Below are 23,807 nucleotides of genomic sequence, written 5' to 3'. Positions count from 1 at the left end.
TGGCGGGAGAGTGAAATTAGGAGGGGGTATGGTCAGAGTAAGTCTTAGGAAGATGAGTAACGTTTGCATCAGGATAATATTCTAACCATTGCTCATTAGTATAACATCTATCAAGTCGTTCAAGAATTAGATCAGAGCGATTATGTCTGTGATTTGACCATGTGTATTTTGCTCCTTTAAAACCAAGATCTATAAGGTGAAAGTGATTAATGTACGATTGAAAACGTGAGGCTCTATTTCTATTGATAGGTCTCCCCCCCCCCCCCCCATTTATCTTGTTGGCTAGTTACTTCATTGAAATTACCTCCTAGGAACCACATTCCCTTATAATTATTAGCAATATTTTCTAGGTTTAGCCATAGTTGATTCCTAGTATTTACATTAGTACTAGTATAAACAGTACTAAATAGCCAAGGTTGGTGGTTTGGGAGTACCTGGATCATTGCACGGATTTCCTAACCATCGAGGCGTATGTGACTAAGTTGGACAATGGTGTCATGCCACAGAATGGCAACTCCTCCAGATTGGCCTTGCGTAGGGATTTCAACCATATTGGAAAATTGAAACTCATCTCTAATGCCTATATGATTGGACATTCGAGTTTAGAGAAGGGCTACCAAGCAAGGGTTGTGAGTATTTAGTAAATCCTAAAATGATGCTTGAATTCATCATTATTACCACCCTTGATGTTCCAGATGACAAATCTAGGGAGTTTACTCATCGATGGATGTTGTTTGGGGGGGGGGGGGATAACACTGGGTGTCTCATCGATTGGGGTGCAGGGACACCCTTCACTGATGGGCTTAGTATGACTGTGAAGTTGCCTACTGCCTCGTTTAGTAGAGGCCTTATGTTGAGGGAGCATTTGTATAGCTCTATTGGGAACTTGCAAACAAACTTCTTGTCCTCCATCGCTTGGAACAACATGATTTTGACCTGTAGATTTGAAATTTCTGTGAATGATGTTATATTTAGTGGTGGGATGTTCTGATCTTGTGCCACAATTTCTTGTTCTCCTAGTATGAGTGCATTGTGATGGAGATGGGGGTGTGCTTAATGAATATCCACTGGAGCTGAGAAGTGTCGGGGGACAGGCTGCCATGCATGGATCAAGGGTGGGGTGTTTTGATCCTGTGGAGAAAAGAATGGGAGTTAATAAAGGAGCTGCATGTTCTGCAGAGGGTTGAAATGGTGCAGGAGATTCCAGTGAGCCTGCATGTTGTGAAGAAGGGCAGGTGCTAATGCTGGAGCTATGGGGTCTAGAACATTTTTCAACCAAAGGTGGTTGATGTAGTTTGACATCGCTAGTCTCATGCCCTCTGAAATTAGTTGTGCTAGAATCTGTGGGTTTTGAAGAACGAATAGAACCTCTTGGTTTTGGATATTGAGAGTGAAGAAGGCTGCTGGCCCTAAAGCCCTTGCTCCAGTCATGTCGTTGGTTGATGATCCTGTGGGAGGGCATTGGTGACATATATCGAAAGATTGGGGTTTGGTACTTGGTTTTCCATTATGGAGTATAGATGGACGATGGTGGTGAGGGAGTTGATTCAGAGGGATTCTTCTGCGGGTGTGGGGTTGTACTGGATTCATAGTGTGTAGAAGACGATGTAGTGGATGAGGGAAATTGGTGTTCGCGAACTAATGATTATGTATCTATTATAATAGATTGTGTTTGCATGTCTTTATCAATTACTTCCAAATATGGGCTATCCATTATTGGGGAGTTGGTTTTCATGGCCACTTGGCAGGTGGTAGATGACAAGTTATCTAGGGGTATATTAGAGATATTAGGTGTCATCAGTGTGAGAAGGGGTGGCGTGCTTGGTAGGGGAATAGGGAGTGGAGCTGCTATTTTATTCATATTAGTGTGGCTGCATGCAGCCTTTTGGCCACGTGGAGACGGAAGTTGGGGGAAGGGGAAGGGTTTCTTGGAGGGGACGAGTGATCAGGAATTGGGATTGGTTATGGTTTTTTTCCATCCAAATCCATATGGAAGGAGTTATCCAATTGCAGTAAAACATTATTATCATCAGTGGGGAGTGATGAAAACTTATTAGAGGTGTGAATTGGCTTGCTAGTGTTTGTACTAACACTGTTAGTATTTTTGGAGGATGTGTAGTTGGATCCATTTTTAGATAGCAGTTCAGCATTATCAGTGTATTTAGACTTAAAAACTAGTTTTTGAGTATTTAGGAATTTACCTGATGCTGCATCAAATATATTGACATTAATACCTAGGGGGTGTCGTTTGTGCTTTGTTCTGAGATGAACTAGCAGTGTGTCGTTTTTGTTTGTTACCTCTAGGAAAGGAGACTGTTTGCCATAGTTCTTCAACTGCTTTTCCCTTGTTTGTGGAGTTGGAGGTGATGGACCAAGGGCCTTGTTGTGTCTGGTTTAGTGAGTCAATTGTAGAGTAGGAGCATGATGGTGCAGTGTGACCCAGTCTACCACAAACTTTGCATAAAAAATTCTCCCCTTCATACACGAGTTGTTGTATGTGAGAGCCAATCGGAATCGTTGTTTGGACTGGTTGGTCTAATGGCACTTGCACACATAACCTCGCGTATCTTCCTTTGAGTGTTGAGCCTGTACAAGCATCTACGCGTAGTAGCCGGCCAATTGAGTTTCCAATCCTTCCAAGCACTATTCCATCGTAGAGTTCTGTGGGTAGTTGTGGAAGACGGACCCAAACAGCTGAGTGAACTTCCTTAGCTTTTCTAGCTACAAAATTTGGCTCCCACCTTCGAACAGAGAGGTAGTGCTCATTGATAAACCAAGGGCCATGTTGTAGAACTTTGGCCATGTTTTCTTCTTTAGTAAACTTAACTACACAAAAATCTGATCCAAAATAAATTAATAGAAAGGTTTTGTTTGGTTTCCAAAGGTCTTGGATTTTTTTTGAGGTACTGGTGGATGACTCGTTTGCCCAGTAGTTTGATTATAAGAGAAAATTGCCAAGGTGTGTACATTCTTCCTCTATTTTCTGCTGTCAGAGAGTCTTTTTTTTAATTTGGAGGAGATAGATTTGTGGGAGGAATCATCCATCATAGCTCAGAATAATTAAATACATTGATGTTTGTATTGATTGGGGCGTCCGTTAGGTTTTCATGGGAGAGTAATTTCTCTTTGAAAGAGGAGATGCTTGGATTAATGGGAGTGGAGTGATTATGTTGCATATTTTTTTAGTATGTTTCCAACAACAAAAATGTCATTATTCTATATTTAAGAATAAGTTAACATTAAATCTTTTTATTTATAGCTATATAAATTTCTATGACCTGCTTCAGATTACAATTTTATAAATATGTAGGTTGGTAAACAATGCCACATAAATTGAGATATGAGGAGTCTAAAACAATATAAAAAATTATAGAATTTTGTGCTCCGTCGAATAACCCATATAAATTAAGATAGGAGGGGTCTAAACCAATGCCACAAATTTTAAAAATTTGTATTCAGTCAAACAATGCCAAATAAATTAAGATAGGAGGAGTCTCAAAATTTACTCCCTCCGTCCAAGTCTACTTGTCCATTATTGATTTGGTACATCCCTTAAAAAATAATAAATAACATGATAATTTTACCATGTCACCCATAATTATTACTATTGAAAAACTAACTTTGATGGTTATAAATAAAAATATTTGTAAATAATAAGGATATATTAGGTAGAAAATAATAAATTATCCATTGATTTTTCAAACTGGCAAGTAAAAGTAGATATCTATTTTTAGTATTGTGGACAAGTAAACTTAGACGGAGGGAGTAAAATGATATGTTTATACACTGACAATATATGCCTAAAGTTACATATGTATACCACTAATGATTTTCTTATTAAGAATGGAATTCCTTCGCCCTTAACTAGAGGTTTTGTGTTCGAACTCTATAAATGTTAAAAATCTTGGTATGAAGTGTTATTCCTCTTTAATGGGCCTTACACAGATACCATGACGATAATGTGAAGGTGAGCATAAAATACCTCCCACCATACAACTGATTATATTTGTCGTAAGATGATGTTAGTTCCATTTAATATAAGAATATGGGGTGATAGGTAATTCACAAAATATTAAGAGCTCATTCAGATTGGCTGAATTTAAGTATTGTTTAAGCATCAAGTGTTGAAAGGAAGATTTTAAGGGTTGAAACTTATTTTATAAATTGGTCGCTGCCAACTCGACACTACACCAAGGTAGGAAGAGCGGGTCGCAATAGCTTTTACCCGAATAGTGGTCGGGATCGATTTTCACAGGGAGCTAGTAGTGGAGTTGGATTTTCTTTCTAGTCTAGATATGTGTTTGTACTCCTAGTGTCACTTCAAACGTTCTTGGTTTTTTTGATTTTTTATAACTACTATGAATAAACTACTGACTAACGCTATATTATGCTACTAGAATATTGCTAAGTTGTATCTAATGGGAAGAATGGCACTAGGGTTGTGGCATTACCTAGGTGGCTAATTGACGGTTAGATGTTACTAAGGATAGATTGACATATTTGGGGCTTATGCTATAACCGTTGCACAATTGTACCCACTCTCACTCCTCTCGGTAGAGATAGTGATTTTACCCAATTGACTCTCTCGAGACCAATTGGGTAGGCCAATAAGATCAAGCAACTAGGGTTCAAGTAGGGTGATTACTCTCTCGAGATTTAACCCGTTAATTGGGACTATCATTTCTCATGAGTCCATCCCAATTCCTTATTGGGTCAATTTTGGGGTCATAAACTCTCTTTCTCAAGAAGAGTCAAACCCACAAAGCTTGTAGTGTTTTGCAACCACAAATCTTAAATAAAAACATAAAATCAACCCAAATAGCAAACACCCATAATCAATCTAACCCTAGATGGCAACACCCATCAATTACCCACACTAGGGTTGGGCCACAACCCTAGCTAGTGGGTTTAGCTACTCATGCTAGGTACAGAAATTGAAGAAATAGATGAAGAACTAAGCATATTAATTAATTACTAAGAAGAAACTACAATAATAAAGAGAAAAAATGCCAAAAATGGCTACAATATCCAGTCTCACGAGCTCAGCTGCGTTCAGAATATAAAACTTAACCTAAAAATGGTAAAATGTTCTATTTATACTAGGCTAGAAAAACTGGACAAAAATACCCCTGCGGGGTCAGTGCGGACCGCGGCCGCACTAGCTCTTGGACTTTTGGTTTTTGCTTCTCTGAAGTTGAGGACCGCGGACCGCGTGGAAATGCAGCGCGGCCGCGGTGGAGGTCGGCGCGGCCGCACATAAAGGAGCGCGGAGCGCATTACTTGAAAATGTCAAAACATCAACTCTCTGAATCTCGTTCACGCGGACCGCACAAAAGTGTGAAGCGGCCGCGTAGCCTGACCGCGGACCGCGATAATCCAATCGCGGCCGCGTAGCACTTCCACTGAATATGCCATGTCTCTGAACCTCCTAGTGTGGCCGCATCCACTTTTGCGTGGTCCGCACTAGGCCCTTTTTCCTCAATTCTCTTGGTCATTGATACTTGAGCAGGTTTCATTCCTTTTTTGAGCCGATCTTTGACATTTTGTCACTTTGTCGACCAAACCTGCAATCAGCACAACCTGCGAGCATTTTGGGGTAATTTTGTAGCAATTTATACTTAAAGCATAGGCAAGTAGGGGCATAAAACACGTTAAAATCCTAACTTATCAACTCCCCCAAACATAAGCCTTTGCTTGTCCTCAAGCAAACAAAATAAGACCCACCCCTTAAAAAAAAATCCAAGTAATTCCAGCTATCCTAAAGCAGCCTCAATAAGCATCAATTGGGACTAACAATTGCCCTCAATACGAATGCATCATTAACACATTTAAACTTTGAAAAACCATGGATCAAGTGTGGCACAAGAGCATCAAGAGTTGACACATTTCATCAAAGAACTTCTCTCAATTACTTTGGTCATTGTGGAACCCAAAATCACACATCCTCAACTCTCCCTAAGCGAACCTCACCTTTTAGAGTATTAACACACAAATCGAGGTTGAGTCTCACTCATCTCTCTCAAGAAGAAGGTCACAAGTCCGGCTCTAGGTACCATATGCTTGCCCCTTATGTAAGTATCCACTAATGTAGGTTTCCTTCAACTCAAGATCCTATAGGGCTTTTGTGGAGTCATTGTGAAGGCTTTTGGGTAAGGGTAGGACATGTTTTTATTCAAGTAGGTTCAATCTTCCCTTAAGCACTTCTTTTGATTCATTTNGTCCGCGAACCATGGCATGTCACACATTGACACGGAAAGAAGTTGCTCGTCGGGGAATGTATCATTTATTTCAAGGCCGTTACATGGCCTCCCTTCTTCCTCCAACCGGGACAAATGGTCCGCAACTTGATTCTCACTTCCCTTCCGGTCTACTATTTCTAAGTCAAATTCTTGAAGAAGTAACACCCATCTCATCAATCTTGCCTTGGAATCCTTCTTGGTCATCAAATACCTAAGGGCGGCATGGTCCGTGTGCACAATCACCTTGGCCCCCATAAGATAAGGCCAAAATTTCTCCATGGCAAATACAATGGCCAATAACTCCTTCTCCGTCACCGTGTAATTTCGTTGAGCTTCATTCATATTCTTACTTGCATAATACACGGGATGAAACATTTTGTTAACCCGTTGACCTAACGCCGCCCCTACTGCAATGTCACTAGCATCACACATTAGTTCAAAGGGTAAACTCCAATTAGGTGCGGTTATGATAGGGGTAGTGGTCAACTTGTGCTTTAAAAGTTCAAAAGCCTCCATGCATTTTTCTCTAGCAATTTGCAAAGGGGATTCACAACCTTCGAGAAGTCTTTGATAAACCGCCGGTAGAACTCGGCATGCCCAAGAAAACTCCTCACCCCTTTGACAGAAGTAGGGGGAGGGATCCTTGAAATCACCTCGATCTTCGCCTTATCTACCTCAATCCCATGTTTTGAAATCTTGTGGCCCAACACTATACCTTCTTCAACCATAAAATGGCATTGTTCCCAATTGAGAACGAGGTTCCTTTCTTCACAACGAGCCAAGACTCTATCCAAATTCACCAAGCATTTATCAAAAGAGTCACCAACTACACTAAAGTCATCCATAAAGACCTCCAATATGTCTTCCACCATGTCGGTGAAAATAGCCATCATGCAACGTTGAAAGGTCGCCGAAGCATTGCACAACCCGAATGGCATCCGGGAGAAAGCAAATGTACCATAGGGGCATGTAAAAGTGGTCTTCTCTTGGTCTTCTGGGGCAAATAAGATTTCATTGTAGCCCGAGTATCCATCCAAAAAACAATAGAATGCTCGCCCCGCAAGGCGATCAAGCATTTGATCGAGGAATGGCAAGGGAAAATGATCCTTACGGGTCACCTTGTTGAGTTTCCGGTAGTCCATACAAACTCTCCACCCGGTAATGGTTCGAGTGGGAATAAGCTCATTGTTGTCATTGGTCACTACCGTCATCCCTCCTTTCTTTGGCACACATTGGACCGGAGAAGTCCACGAGCTATCGAAGATTGGATAAACCACACCGGCGTCAAGCCACTTGATAACCTCTTTCTTTACCACTTCTTGCATCGCTTCATTTAGCCTCCTTTGATGTTCAAGTGAAGGCCTTGCATCATCCTCCAAGATAATTTTATGCATGCAAAATGCGGGGCTTATTCCCCGAATGCCCGCCAAAGTCCATCCTATTGCCCTTTTTCGCCTTTGAAGCACCTCCAAAGTGGCCTCAACCTGCAAGTTAGTAAGGAAAGAAGAAAGAATAACTGGAAAAGTTGAATTTGAGCCGAGAAATTCATACCTGAGGTGTGGAGGAAATGGCTTCAACTCCAACACCGGTGGCTCCTCAATGGACGGCTTAGCTGGTGGAGTTTTGCGGTTTTCAAGATCCAAAGATAGCTTCCTAGGCTCATATGAATATGAACCCATACCATGCAATGCATTCACGCACTCCACTCTACTAGCATCATCATCGACATCCATGTTAAGAAGCACGGCCTCAAGAGGATCTTCAACATTTATCATGGAACTTGTGTCATCCACTATCACAGATGTGACAATGTCCACAAGTGAACACACCTCCGTGCTATTGGGTTGTCTCATTGATTTGCAAACATGGAATACCACTTTCTCATTTCCCACTCGGAATGTCACTCACCCGCTTCAACATCAACCATGGCCTTCCCCGTATCTAGGAAAGGTCTTCCAAGAATAATCGGCACTTCAAAGTCCACTTCACAATCCAATATGACAAAGTCGGCCGGCAATATGAATTTGTCCACCCGGACAAGTACGTCATCAATTATACCCAAAGGCCGCTTCATCGACCGGTCCGCCATTTGAAGTCTCATTGAGGTGGGCCTAGCTTGCCAATTCCCAAAGTCTTGAAGACTGAATAAGGCATCAAATTAATGCTAGCCCCCAAGTCACAAAGGGCCTTAGAAAACTCCGCACTACCGATAGTGCAAGGGATAGTAAAAGCTCCAGGGTCCTCAAGCTTCGGGGCCATAGAATGCACTATCGCACTTACTTGGTGAGTCATCTTTATTGTTTCACAATCCATGGAACGCTTCTTTGTGACCAAATCCTTCATGAACTTCGCATAGCCCGGCATTTGTTCAAGTGCCTCCACCAAAGGCACGTTGATTGTAAGGCTTTTCATCATATCTATGAATTTTTAAAACTCATTGTCACTCTTTTGCTTTGCTAACCGCTGAGGATAAGGTGGAGGTGGTCTAGGCAAAGGTGCCTTGGCTTTTGGCACCACCGGCTCCGGTATGTCGATTATGTGTTCCCTATACGGGTTCACGGCTTCTTGAGTTTCCACCTCGGCCTCATCAATATCTATCCTCACCTCATTGTTCAAATTTGTCTCAACCACATCTTCAACAATCAAAGGACCCACATCTTCTTGGACCCCAACATTATCATCCACAACTCGATCTTCATTCGAGGCATGCACATCACCGCCTCTTCCGCTTCTCGTTGTGACTGCCATCACATGATTGTTCCCTCCCTTTGGGTTCACTACCGTATCACTTGGTAGAGCACCCTTAGGTCGGGTATTCAAATCTTGAGAAATTTGGCCTAGTTGCACTTCTAGGTTCCGGATAGATGTGTTGTGGGAAGCCAATTGAGCATCGGAGTCTTGGTTCTTCTTCATCATTTGTTCGAACATCATTTCTATTCTTCCCATATCACTACCCGAAGAACTAGACCCTTGAGATTGAAACAGAGGCGGATTGTTCGGTTGTTGATNAGACCCTTGAAATTTAAACGGAGGCGGATTGTTCGGTTGTTGATACATCGGGGGCCTTTGAAACCTTGCCCCCGGTTACCTTGATTTCCACTGTTATTCCANACAGGCTTGGTCTTGACATCATATCTCTTCTTCTCCACCTCCAGGTCCCGGAAATTCATTGAAAGGGTGTTGGGAAAAGGATAATTCCTGTCATGCTCTTGCCCCCCAGCAGAAATCACACGGGACATCACATTGCCCACATTGATAGGGTACCCGGCCAAAATAGATGCAACAAGAACCGCCCGGGTAAGTGGAATAGTCTGATCGTGGGTAGAAGGGTCAAGCCGACTGCATACAAATGTTAACCACCCTCGAGCCTCAAAGTTGAAGGTCTTTCGGAATATTTTCTTCCCTGCTTGCAACCACTCTGGCACAGTACCTGGGATTGCCAAGTACTGGGCCAACCAGGGATGGACTTCCTCACCCATCCCTAATTTAGCCAAATAAAGTGACTCATCTTCATCACGGAACCCCAAATACTCATTTAAAGATGTTCCATCAAACAACACTGTTTTGTCTCTAATTTTGGTCACCTTGGTATCCTTGACAATGTGAGCTACATTAGAGTAGAATTCCCTGACCATGTGCTCATCAGCATCGATGCACTTCTCCATGAAAAACTCCCAGCTCCATCTAGTTTTGAACTCCCTCTGCACATTAGGGTTGTGGGGTAAGAGGTCACTGTCAATAAAACTCCTCTCCGGTATCAACTTCCTCACCGGCCACCACTTCCTAAACTTGTGGTAAGCCACTTGGCTCACGAATCTATCCTCCCACTCTTCGGCTTTCCTAGTCCGTGCAACTCCCCCAATCTGAGGCTCACCTCCCTCATCTCTGCCTGTACTCTCCCCGGATAATGAAGCTGTGGGGGAGGTGGAGTATTTCCCACTACCGGCTGCGGACTCGTCAGATGAATCCGAGACTACATTCACTGGTCTTTTGGAGGTGGGTGATGGTGGAGGGGTATCAACTAGGTGGAGGGGGTCGGTTATATGAGTTAGGACTGAATTTGAGGAAATGTCTTTGGAGGGCACATACTCACTCCCCGACGAATGAGAAGCAGCCTTATCAGCAACTTTTATCAATTTTCGGATCTTTTTTATGTTCTCCCGAGCCTGGGGAGTAAGTTTTGCTATTCTCTTTCCATTACCCCCTCGGGAGGAACCACCTCTCCCGGGTTGTTGTGATTGTTTGCCGCCCCTTTGTTTAACCATTATCTGCAAAGATAAGCATCTAACATTGTTAGTTTAAGCACATGCAATGAAACAAGTGAATGAAATAGATTGCAGAGATAATTGCAGTACACAGTTGCAGAACATAGCAACGCGGACCGCACAAAACAGGAGTGCGGCCGCGTTGGAGGCACCGCGGACCGCACAAAAGTGACCGCGGTTCGCGTTGGGCAAAGGTCCCAAAACATAACTCTCTAAATCTACCACCGCGGTCCGCACAAAATGGGACCGCGGCCGCGGTGGGCCAGCGCGGACCGCACAAAACAACAATGCGGCCGTGCTGGAAACATTTAACTTGCAATCACAAGAGCATCGCGGTCCGCACAAAAATGCAACGCGGGCCGCGTCAGGGCAGAGCGGTCGCGTAAGAGCAACCGCGGTCCGCGCTGAGCTAGGGTGTATGGGCACTAAGTTAGGTTTTCATGCTCTGTCCATTTTTGTTCAATTTTTGACTCCTACTTGTCCCTACTCAGTTACCCAATCCTTAATCATGTTCAGCACACAAAAACTAACAGGAAATCTAACCTAGACTAGTAATTCAAAGAAAACAAACGGGAAGAAAAAGAAGTTACACACTACTGGCAAGCAAATAAAATGAAAATAAGAAAGTAAGTAATCATGAAATGCATGAAATGTTACCAGGATTAGGAAGAGTGAATGCAATCTATCCAAACTAGCAAGAATTACGGTCTTAGAAGAGGGATGAACAATAGAATTATGGCTCTGGGTTTTCAAATTGCCAAAAAGGGTAAAATGAAACCCTTGGTCTCTATTTATAGACAACCCGTGGGTCCCTTACTTACCTACTAGCCTGGCCGCACAAAAGCGACCGCGGACCGCGCTGGGTTTCAACATATGAAGTTTCAGAAGGCAACCTTGGAGCGACCGCGTTAAAGTGTAACGCGGCCGCGAAGGTCCACCGCGGACCGCACTAAAGTGCAATGCGGCCGCGGTGGAAAACTTCAGAGAGCAACATATTTGGACCATGCCAGTGCGGACCGCGCTAAGGTGACCGCGGCCGCACTGGCAAACTTCAGAGACTGTTCACTTTGTTCCAACTTATTTTGCACTGCATCAACACAATCCCTGCAACATCTCACAACCAATTAGCTCAAAAATCCTAAGCTATAAAGAAAATTAAAGAGAAAGAAAAAGACATGGGTTGCCTCCCAAGAAGCGCCTGATTTAATGCCGCGGCATGACGCGGGTTACGACACATCATTTGAAATGTACCATAGCCACCACGTGGCTATCATCAATCTTCCCAAGATAATGCTTCACACGATGTCCGTTGACTCTGAATATTTCACCATTCTTGTTCCTTAGATCGAGAGCACCAAATGGGGTCACGAACACAACTTCAAATGGCCCACTCCACTTTGATTTGAGCTTTCCCGGAAACAGACGTAACCGGAAGTTGAAAAGAAGAACCATATCACCAACTTTGAACTCCTTTTCCCGAGCATATTTGTCGTGAAGATACTTCATCTTGTCCTTATACAAAGACGAGCTGGAGTAGGCATGAAATCTAAACTCATCAAGCTCATTAAGTTGCTCAACACGGAGATTCGCTGCAACATCCCATTCCAAGTTCAACTTTCTCAAGGCCCACATAGCTTTGTGCTCCAATTCTACCGAAAGATGGCAAGCTTTCCCAAACACCAACCGATACGGGGAAATACCAATTGGGGTCTTGTAAGCCGTCCGGTACGCGCATACGGCGTCATCCAACTTTTTCGACCAATCAGTCCTATTAGCATTGACCGTCTTGGACAAGATACTCTTTATTTCTCGATTGGAGACTTCCACTTGACCACTAGCTTGAGGATGATAGGGGGTGGTCACTTTGTGATTTACTCCATACTTGGCAAGCAATGAATCAAAAGCCTTGTTGCAAAAGTGAGACCCCCCATCACTAATGATAGCACGAAGGATGCCAAACCTTGTGAAGATACTCTTTTTCAAGAATGCCACCACACTCCGGGCTTCATTGTTGGGTAAAGCCACAACTTCAACCCACTTCGAGACATAGTCCACCTCCATGAGAATATAAGTGTTCCCACAAGAGCTCACGAAAGGACCCATGGAATCAATGCCCCAAACATCAAAAATATCCACCTCGAGAATCGTATTGAGAGGTATCTCGTCCCTTTTTGAAATTCCGCCGGCTCTTTGACATGCATCACATCTCTTTACCAAGTCACTAGCATCTTTAAACAAAGTCGGCCAATAGAAATCGCAACTTAAGACCTTTGAAGCCGTCCTCACCCCTCCATGATGGCCACCATAGGGGGAGGAGTGACAAGCCTCCAATATGCTCAATTGTTTACCTTCCGGGACACACCTCCTAATCACACCATCTGTGCAAATTTTAAACAAGTATGGATCATCCCAATAGAAATCCAAACTATCCCGTTTGAGTTTCTTCCTTTGGTTAGAAGAGAGCTCACACGGGACAATTCCGGTCACAATGAAGTTGGCGATGTCCGCGAACCATGGCATGTCACACATTGACACGGAAAGAAGTTGCTCGTCGGGGAATGTATCATTTATCTCAAGGCCGTCACATGGCCTCCCTTCTTCCTCCAACCGGGACAAATGGTCCGCCACTTGGTTCTCACTTCCCTTCCGGTCCACTATTTCTAAATAAAATTCTTGAAGAAGTAACACCCATCTCATCAATCTCGCCTTGGAATCCTTCTTGGTCATCAAATACCTAAGGGCGGCATGGTCCGTGTGCACAATCACCTTGGCCCCCATAAGATATGGTCTAAATTTCTCCATGGCAAATACAATGGCCAATAGCTCCTTCTCCGTCACAGTGTAATTCCGTTGAGCTTTATTCATAGTCTTACTTGCATAATAAACGGGATGGAACATTTTGTTAACCCGTTGACCCAACACCATCCCCACTGCAACGTCACTAGCATCACACATTAGTTCAAAAGGTAAACTCCAATTAGGTGGGGTTATGATAGGGGTAGTGGTCAACTTGTGCTTTAAAAGTTCAAAAGCCTCCATGCATTTTCCATCAAAAACAAACTTGGGATCTTTCTCTAGCAATTTGCAAAGGGGATTCACAACCTTCGAGAAGTCTTTGATAAACCGCCGGTAGAACCCGGCATGCCCAAGAAAACTCCTCACCCCTTTGACAGAAGTAGGGGGAGGGAGCCTTAAAATCACCTCGATCTTCGCCTTGTCTACCTCAATCCCATGCTTAGAAATCTTGTGACCCAACACTATACCTTCTTCGACCATAAAATGGCATTTTTCCCAATTGAGAACGAGGTTAGTTTCTTCACATCGGGCCAAGACTCTATCCAAATTTACCAAGCATTCTTCAAAAGAGTCACCAACCACACTAAAGTCATCCATAAAGACCTCCAATATGTCTTTCACCATGTCGGTAAAAATAGCCATCATGCAACGTTGGAAGGTCGCTGGATCATTGCACAACCCGACTGGCATCCGGGAGAAAGCAAATGTACCATAGGGGCATGTAAAAGTGGTCTTCTCTTGGTCCTCCGGGGCAATTAAGATTTGATTGTAGCCCGAGTACCCATCCAAAAAGCAATAGAAAGCTCGCCCCGCAAGGCGATCAAGCATTTGATCGAGAAATGGCAAGGGGAAATGATCCTTGCGGGTCACCTTGTTGAGTTTCCGGTAGTCTATACAAACTCTCCACCCGATAATGGTTCGAGTGGGAATAAGCTCATTGTTGTCATTGGTCACCACCGTCATCCCTCCTTTCTTTGGCACACATTGGACCGGAGAAGTCCATGAGCTATCGGAGATTGGATAAACCACACCAGCGTCAAGCCACTTGATAACCTCTTTCTTTACCACTTCTTGCATCGCTTCATTTAGCCTCCTTTGATGTTCAAGTGAAGGCCTTGCATTATCCTCCAAGATAATTTTATGCATGCAAAATGCGGGGCTTATTCCCCCAATGTCCGCCAGAGTCCATCCTATTGCCCTTTTTCGCCTTTGAAGCACCTCCAAGGGCCTCAACCTACAAGTTAGTAAGGCAAGAAGAAAGAATAACTGGAAGAGTTGAATTTGAGCCTAATAATTCATACCTGAGGTGTGGAGGAAGTGGCTTCAACTCCAACACCGGTGGCTCCTCAATTGATGGTTTTGTTGGTGAAGTTTTCCGGTTTTCAAGATTCAAAGATAACTTCCTAGGCTCATATGAATATGAACCCATACCATGCAATGCATTCACGCACTCCACTCTACTAGCATCATCATCGACATCCATGTTAAGAAGCACGCCCTAAAGAGGATCTTCAACATTTATCATGGAACTTGTGTCATCCACTATCACAGCTGTGACAATGTCCACAAATGAACACACCTCCGTGCTATTGGGTTGTCTCATTGATTTGCAAACATGGAATACCACTTTCTCATCTCCCACTCGGAATGTCAACTCACCAGCTTCAACATCAACCAAGGCCTTCCCCGTAGCTAGGAAAGGTCTTCCAAGAATAATCGGCACTTCAAATTCCACTTCACAATCCAATATGACAAAGTCGGCCGGCAATATAAATTTGTCCACCCGGACAAGTACGTCATCAATTATACCCAAAGGCCGCTTCATCGACCGGTCCGCTATTTGAAGTCTCATTGAGGTGGGCCTAGGTTGCCCAATTCCCAAAGTCTTGAAGACTGAATAAGGCATCAAATTAATTCTAGCCCCCAAGTCACAAAGGGCCTTAGCAAACTCCGCACTACCGATAATGCAAGGGATAGTAAAAGATCCAGGGTCCTCAAGTTTCGGGGACATAGAATGCACTATTGCACTGACTTGGTGAGTCATCTTTATTGTTTCACAATCCATGGAATGCTTCTTTGTGACCAAATCCTTCATGAACTTCGCATAGCCCGGCATTTTTTCAAGTGCCTCTACCAAAGGCACATTGATTGTAAGGCTTTTCATCATATCTATGAATTTTTTGAACTGATTGTCACTCTTTTGCTTTGCTAACCGCTGAGGATAAGGTGGAGGTGGTCTAAGCAAAGGTGCCTTGGCTTTTGGCACCACCGGCTCCGGCATGTCGATTATGTGCTCCCTAGACGGGTTCACGACTTCTTGAGTTTCCACCTCGGCCTCATCAATATCTATCCTCACCTTATTGTTCACATTTGGTTCAACCATATCTTCAACAACCAAAGGACCTACATCCTCTTGGAACCCAACATTATCATCCACAACTTGATTTTCTTTCGAGGCATGCACATTACCGCCTCTCCCACTTCTTGTTGTAACCGCCATCACATGATTGTTACCTCCCTTCGGGTTCACTACCGTGTCACTTGGTAGAGCACCCTTAGGTCGAGTATTCAACGATTGAGAGATTTGGCCTAATTGCACCTCCAAATTCCGAATAGAGGTATTGTGGGAAGCCAATTGAGCATCGGAGTCTTGGTTCTTCTTCATATTTTGTTCGAACATCATTTCTATTCTTCCCATATCACTACCCGAAGAACTAGACCCTTGAGATTGAAACGGAGACGGATTGTTCGGTTGTTGATACATCGGGGGCCTTTGAAAACCTTGCCCCCGGTTGACTTGATTTCCATTGTTATTCCACCCTCCTTGACCATTGTTCTTGTTCCAATTATTACTGTTCCCGTTCTAATTGCCTTGATTGTTACCTTGGTTACCCCAATTGTTGTTGTTCCAATTACCGCCACCTTGTTGATTGCCCCAATTTCCTTGGGGGCGCCACTGTTGATTCCCTTGATTTCCTCTATTCCCTTGGTAGTTATTGACATATTGACATTCCTCGCTTTGATCATCATAGCACTCATTCGAATAACCATCACCATCATTGTTGTTGTCAAATTGCTCACAATTACCTTGAGGTTGTTGTTGCCCTCTTTGCCTCATTTTTAACATAGAAACACCTTCCATTATATTGACTTGGCGCGGGTTTTGGACTTGTTGCAATTGCGCCTTCGCCAATTGATTCATAGTTGTTGTATGTTCGGCAATAGCTTGGCTATGATCGTTTAATTCCTTGTGCAAATGGATGACCGTGGGGTCACCTTGGGGCACATTCGCTTGGCTTTGCCATGCCGAAGAGGTGTCGGCCATTTCATCAAGTACTTTACATGCCTCTTGGTAAGAAAGTTTCATAAAGTTCCCTCCGGCCAATTGGTTCACAATGCACTGATTCGTGGTGTTGATGCCCCGATAACAAGTTTGTTGTATCATCGCCTCGGTCATGTCGTTATTAGGGCACTCCTTCACCATTGTTCTATATCTTTCCCATATTTCGTGCAAAGGTTCCGTTGGCATTTGCTTGANTTGAGGGAGAATAGACATGGATGTGGAAAGGAGAGGAGGAGAGGAGCATGAGGTGTGATTTTGGACCGGTTTGGGGTGACCGCCACCGGACACGGCGGAGACGGTGACAGTAATTTGAAGATTCGAGGAGTTGGGAAGGGAATTGAGGAAGAATGATCCCAGATTGGGAATGAGGAGATGGAGGAGGTGCTGTGGTGTGTTTTTGGGGGCGTTTGGTGACCGGCCGCCGCCGCAGGCGATTTCCGGCGGGCGGCAGGCGGTGGAGGGCGGTGGTCTCTGAGAATGGGTTATGGGGGAGTGAGGGAGACGGACTTGGTGGGGGGTGGGTAAGGTTAGGACATATATATATCATTGAACATGGGCTTCCTGTCCGTTAGATCAATAAACATCGACGGTCAAGATTAAAACTTAAGCAAACAACGTCGTTTAAAGGGTAGGGGAGCTGGACCGGGTAAAAGGGTTGGGCTTGGGCCATTTTAACCGGATTTGGGAGGGATTTTTTGGGCTGGGGTCAAAAATTGGCCCAAGATTGGCCAGCCTAAAAATTCTCAATTTCTTTTTATTTGTTTTCCTTCTTTTTTTTTCTTTTTTTGTATTTTATTTACTTATTTGTTTTCATTTTGTATTTTATGTTTTTCTAACTTTATTAACATGCAAAATCAAAGACCTGCTTTGTTTCCAAAATTAAACTAATTAATTCCTAAAACTCTATTAAATCCTATTTAAAAGCAAACCCATGACAAATTCATCAATTAACAAAAATGCAAAAATGGACTATTATTATTATTTTCTTTAAATTTTGTTCTAAAACAGCTTAACCACTAAATAATCCTAAAATATGAAATTAGATCCTAAATGCAAATGTCAGGCATATTTTTTATATTTTTCATATGAAATAAAGATGCACAAATAAAATGCAACAATTAACAGAAAATAACACAAAATTCACAAAAGTGTAAAATAATGAAAGAGAAATTATTTTGTTTGAATTTTTGGGAATAATTCATATATAGGGCAAAAATCACGTGCTCACACTTGCGGGTCACCTTGTTGAGTTTCCGGTAGTCCATACAAACTCTCCACCCGGTAATGGTTCGAGTGGGAATAAGCTCATTGTTGTCATTGGTCACCACCGTCATCCCTCCTTTCTTTTGCACACATTGGACCGGAGAAGTCCATGAGCTATCGGAGATTGGATAAACCACACCAGTGTCAAGCCACTTGATAACCTCTTTCTGTACCACTTCTTGCATCGCTTCAGTTAGCCTCCTTTGATGTTCAAGCGAAGGCCTTGGATCATACTCCAAGATAATCTTATGCATGCAAAATGCGGGGCTTATTTCCCTAATGTCCGCCAGAGTCCATCCTATTGCCCTTTTTCGCCTTTGAAGTACCTCCAAAGTGGCCTCAATCTGCAAGTTAGTAAGGCAAGAAGAAAGAATAACTGGAAGAGTTGAATTTGAGCCCAAAAATTCATACTAAGGTGTGGAGGATGTGGCTTCAACTCCAACACCGGCGGCTCCTCAATGGATGGGTTAGTTGGTGGAGTTTTACGGTTTTCAAGATCCAAAGATAACTTCCTAGGCTCATATGAATATGAACCCATACCATGCAATGCATTCACGCACTCCACTCTACTAGCATCATCATCGACATCCTTGTTAAGAAGCACGGCCTCAAGAGGATCTTCAACATTTATCATGGAACTTGTGTCATCCACTATCACAGATGTGAAAATGTCCACAAGTGAACACACCTCCGTGCTATTGGGTTGTCTCATTGATTTGCACACATGGAATACCACCTTCTCATCTCCCACTCGGAATGTCAGCTCACCCACTTCAACATCAACCAAGGCCTTCCCCGTAGCTAGGAAAGGTCTTCCAAGAATAATCGGCACTTCAAAGTGCACTTCACAATCCAATATGACAAAGTCGGCCGGCAATATGAATTTGTCCACCCGGACAAGTACGTCATCAATTATACCCAAAGGCCGCTTCATCGACCGGTCCGCCATTTGAAGTCTCATTGAGGTGGGCCTAGTTTGCCCAATTCCCAAGGTCTTGAAGACTGAATAAGGCATCAAATTAATGCTAGCCCCCAAGTCACAAAGGGCCTTAGCAAACTCCGCACTACCGATAGTGCAAGGGATAGTAAAAGCTCCAGGGTCCTCAAGTTTCGGGGCCATAGAATGCACTATCACACTGACTTGGTGAGACATCTTTATTGTTTCACAATCCATGGAACGCTTCTTTGTGACCAAATACTTCATGAACTTCGCATAGCCCGGCATTTGTTCAAGTGCCTCCACCAAAGGCATATTGATTGTAAGGCTTTTCATCATATCTATGAATTTTTTGAACTGATTGTCACTCTTTTGCTTTGCTAACCGCTGAGGATAAGGTGGAGGTGGTCTAGGCAAAGGTGCCTTGGCTTTTGGCACCACCGGCTCCGGCATGTCGATTATGTGCTCCCTAGATGGGTTCACGGCCTCTTTAGTTTCCACCTCGGCCTCATCAATATCTATCCTCACCTCATTGTTCACATTTGGTTCAACCATATCTTCAACAACCAAAGGACCCACATCTTCTTGGAACCCAACATTATCATCCACAACTTGATTTTCTTTCGAGGCATGCACATCACCGCCTCTCCCACTTCTTGTTGTAACCGCCATCACATGATTGTTACCTCCCTTCGGGTTCACTACCGTGTCACTTGGTAGAGCACCCTTAGGTCGAGTATTCAACGATTGAGAGATTTGGCCTAATTGCACCTCCAAATTCCGAATAAAGGTATTGTGGGAAGCCAATTGAGCATCGGAGTCTTGGTTCTTCTTCATCATTTGTTCGAACATCATTCTATTCTTCCCATATCACTACCCGAAGAACTAGACCCTTGAGATTGAAACGGAGGCGGATTGTCGGTTGTTGATACATCGGGAGCCTTTGAAAACCTTGCCTCGGTTGCCTTGATTTCCATTGTTATTCACCCTCCTTTGACGCATTGTTTCTTGTTCAATTATTACTGTTCCGTTCTAATGCCTTTGATTGTTACCTTGGTTACGCCCATTTTGTTCGTTCCAATTTACGCACCTTGTTTGATTGCCCCAATTTCGCTTGGGGGCGCCACTTTGATTTCCTTTGATTTCCTTTATTCCCTTGGTGTGTATTACATATTGACATTCCTCGCTTTGATCATCCAATAGCCTCATTGCGAATAACCGTCACACATCATTGTTGTTGTCAAATTGCTCAGCAATTACCTTGAGGTTGTTGTTGCCTCTTTGCCTCATTTTTAACAAGAAACACCTTCCAATATTTATTGACTTGGCGCCGGGTTTTGGACTTGTTGCAATTTGCGCCTTCGCCAATTGTTCATAGTTGTTGTATGTTCGGCAATAGCTTGGCTTCATGATCGTTTAATTCCTTGTGAAATGGTGACCGTGGGTCACCTTGGGGCACATTTCGCTTGCTTTGCCATGCCGAAGAGGTGTCGGACATTTCATCAAGTACTTTACATGCCTCTTGGTAAGAAGTTTCATAAAGTTCCCTCCGGCAATTGGTTCACAATGCACTGATTCGTGGTTGTTGATGCCCCGATAACAAGTTTGTTGTATCATCGCCTCGGTCATGTCGTTATTAGGGCACTCCTTCACCATTTGTTCTATATCTTCCCATATTTCGTGCAAGGTTCCGTTGGCATTTGCTTGAAAGCTAGAATCTCATCCCTAAAGAGCCGCCATATGACTTTGGAGAAAAGAACTTGGCAATAAATCTGTCCGCCAATTCATCCCATGTGGTGATAGAATGAATTGGGAGCCTTTCTAACCAATCCAACGCTTTACCCCGAAGAGAAAACGAGAAAAGCCTCAATCTCAATGCATCCTCTGACACGTTTTGTTTGTTTGCTGCCCCAGCATGTATCTACGAAACCCCTTCAAGTCTTGTATGCATTTTGATCGAGGCGCCCGTAAAATATCCTCGTTGCTCGAGCAAGGTCAACATGTCATTTGTGATTTGAAAGTTCCCCGCCCGGATTCGGGGAGGAACAATGGCACTCGCGTACCCTTGATTTGGGAGAACTCTTGGGACTGCTCTTGGCGGTGGCGGAGGAGGGTCTGGAATAGGATTGTTGTCATTGGCCCGGCCTCTACGTGGAGCTTGAGGTACGGGACCTCATCATGATCAATATCTTCTACCTCCTCCCCCGCCATGGCATTGCCAATAGAGTCATTAACATTTAAAGCCATAGTACCTGAATGATCGACACAACAAAATTAGTAACAAGAAGGAAAGAGAAGCAAAACACAAAACGAGCTAAACAGATAGTCAACACCGTAAGCTCCCCGGCAACGGCGCCAAAAAGTTGATCGCTGCCAACTCGACACTACACCAAGGTAGGAAGAGCGGGTCGCAATAGCTTTTACCCGAATAGTGGTCGGGATCAATATCCACAGGGAGCTAGTAGTGGAGTTGGATTTTCTGTCTAGTCTAGAAATGTGTTTGTACTCCTAATGTCACTTCAAACATTCTTGGTTTTTTTGATTTTTTATAACTACTATGAATAAACTACTGATTAACGCTAAATTATGCTACTAGAATATTGCTAAATTGTAACTAATGGGAAGAAGGGCACTAAGGTCGTGACATTACCTAGGTGGCTAATTGACGGGTAGATGTTACTAAGGATAGATTGACATATTTGGGGGTTATGCTATAACTGTTGCACAATTGTACCCACTCTCACACCTCTCGGTAGAGAGAGTGATTGCCAATTGACTCTCTCGAGACCAATTTGGGTAGGCCAATAAGATCAAGCAGCTAGGGTTCAAGTAGGGTGATTACTCTCTCGAGATTTAACCCGTTAATTGGGACTATCATTTCTCATGAGTGCATCCCAATTCCTTGTTGGGTCAATTTTTGGGGTCATAAACTCTCTTTCCTCAAGAAGAGTCAACCCACAAATCTTGAATTAGTGTTTGCAACCACAAATTCTTAAATAAAAACATAAATCAACCCAAATAGCAAACACCATAATCAATCTAACCCAAGATGGCAACACCATCAATTACCCACACTAGGGTGGCCCACAACCCTAGCTAAGTGGGTTTAGCTACTCATGCTAGTACAGAAATTGAAAGAAATAGATGAAGAACTAAGCATATTAATTAATTACTAAGAAGAAACTAACAATAATAAAGAGCAAAAATGCCGAAAATGGGCTAAAATCCAGTCTCGCGAGCTCAGCTACGTTAGAAATAATAACTTAACCTAAAAATGGTAAAATGTTCTATTTATACTAGGCTGGAAAAATTGACAAAATACCCTGCGGGGTCAGTGCGGACGCGCGGCCGCAACTAGCTCTTGGACTTCTGGTTTTGCTTCTCTGAAGTTGAGGACCCGCGGACCCGCGTGGAAATGCAGCGCGGCCGCGGTGGAGGTCGGCCGCACATAAAGGAGCGCGGAGCGCATTGCTTGAAATTTGTCAAAACTTCAACTCTCTGAATCTCGTTCACGCGGATCGCACAAAAAGTGTGAAGTGGCCGCGTAGCCTGACCGCTTGATCGCGAGAATCCAATCGCGGCCGCGTAGCACTTCCACTGAATATGCCATGTCTCTGAACCTCCTAGTGGCGGCCGCATCCACTTTTGCGCGGTCCGCACTAGGCCCTTTTCCTCAATTCTCTTGGTCATTGATACTTGAGCAGGTTTCACTCCTTTTTTGAGCCTAATCTTTGGAGCATTTTGCCACTTTGGTCGACCAAACCTGCAATCAAGCACAACCTGTGAGCATTTTGGGGCTATTTTGTAGCAATTTATACTTAAAGCATAGGCAAGTAGGGGCATAAAACACGTTAAAATCCTAACTTATCATTTGCGTTTGAATATTTTTCTTCGAAATAGTATTCTTGATTTATTTTCGATGATCCTCGATACAGAAGAAAGTTATCAGGTATTATTAATATGAGACTACAGAAACATATGCAGTCATCAAAAAAAGAGGATTTGGACATAGCAGATGGATGCCATAAATTCCTCTGAAGAATATAAAATATTGTACGGCCATACAATTATCACAACTCGAAATCCCAACCACTGGACTGACATCCGCAATGCTAGGCAAGCCAACTCTAGTATCACATAATTAATTTTAACAATTTAAAAGCAAAGGATTAAGAATATAGTTGAAATACTTCTATAACATAAAATCTAAAACAATGTAGTCTGGTCTACACCCAGAACTAGTGTCACAAGTAACATGAGCTGCTAAAAGTACTACAAACAAGTCTGAATAAATACAACTGTTTGAAAAAATGAACAGTAATAGAGATAAGAAGGGGATTTCAAGGGTCTGCCAATGCCGTGCAGCCTACCTCAAGTCTCCGATAATGAACAGTCTGAGCAAAGCCTCCACTAAACACCATTGGACCAATACAGAAGCTGCACAAGAAATGCAGAAGTGCAGTATGAGTACAATCGATCTCATGTACTCCATAAGTGCCAAGCCTATCCTCGACGGAGTAGTGACGAGCCTATAACAAGGCACTCACTACAAACATGTATGAGTATAGAGAAACAACGATTAGCATGAAATATAAGTAAACATATATTTCATGAAAATAACTATAGAGAAACAACGAGTATAAATATATAAGTAAAACTAATAGCCGAATAGAGAAACAAGATTAAGCATGAAAACCAGAGCAGAAAAACATAACAGAGGGCCCTTAAAAATCATCTATGCTCAAATTTCACAATACAATACGTATACGCAACCAAAAAGTACCAATATCCTTTGCAGCGTGCACAAATTTCAATATCACATTAATATATTTGCAGCGTGCGACCAGATCCTTATACAATCATATTATCTTCTGTTGTAACATGCAAACACAATCCTCTTCTCTCTCTCTCTCTCTCTCTCTATATATATATATATATATATATATATATATATATATATATAT

General features: G+C 43.1%; 1 protein-coding gene across 1 annotated transcript; it reads right to left on the bottom strand.

The window, feature by feature from the left end:
• Positions 1 to 2,227: 2,227 nt before the first annotated feature.
• Positions 2,228 to 2,803, bottom strand: LOC109213313 (uncharacterized protein At4g02000-like). Its single transcript, XM_019377096.1, has one exon. The coding sequence runs from the start codon at positions 2,801 to 2,803 to the stop codon at positions 2,228 to 2,230; it is 576 nt and encodes a 191-aa protein (XP_019232641.1).
• Positions 2,804 to 23,807: the final 21,004 nt, after the last annotated feature.

This window comes from Nicotiana attenuata, unplaced genomic scaffold, assembly GCF_001879085.1.
Source record: "Nicotiana attenuata strain UT unplaced genomic scaffold, NIATTr2, whole genome shotgun sequence".
In the NCBI taxonomy this organism is placed as follows: domain Eukaryota; kingdom Viridiplantae; phylum Streptophyta; class Magnoliopsida; order Solanales; family Solanaceae; genus Nicotiana; species Nicotiana attenuata.
This window is presented reverse-complemented; position numbering and strand designations above follow the sequence as displayed.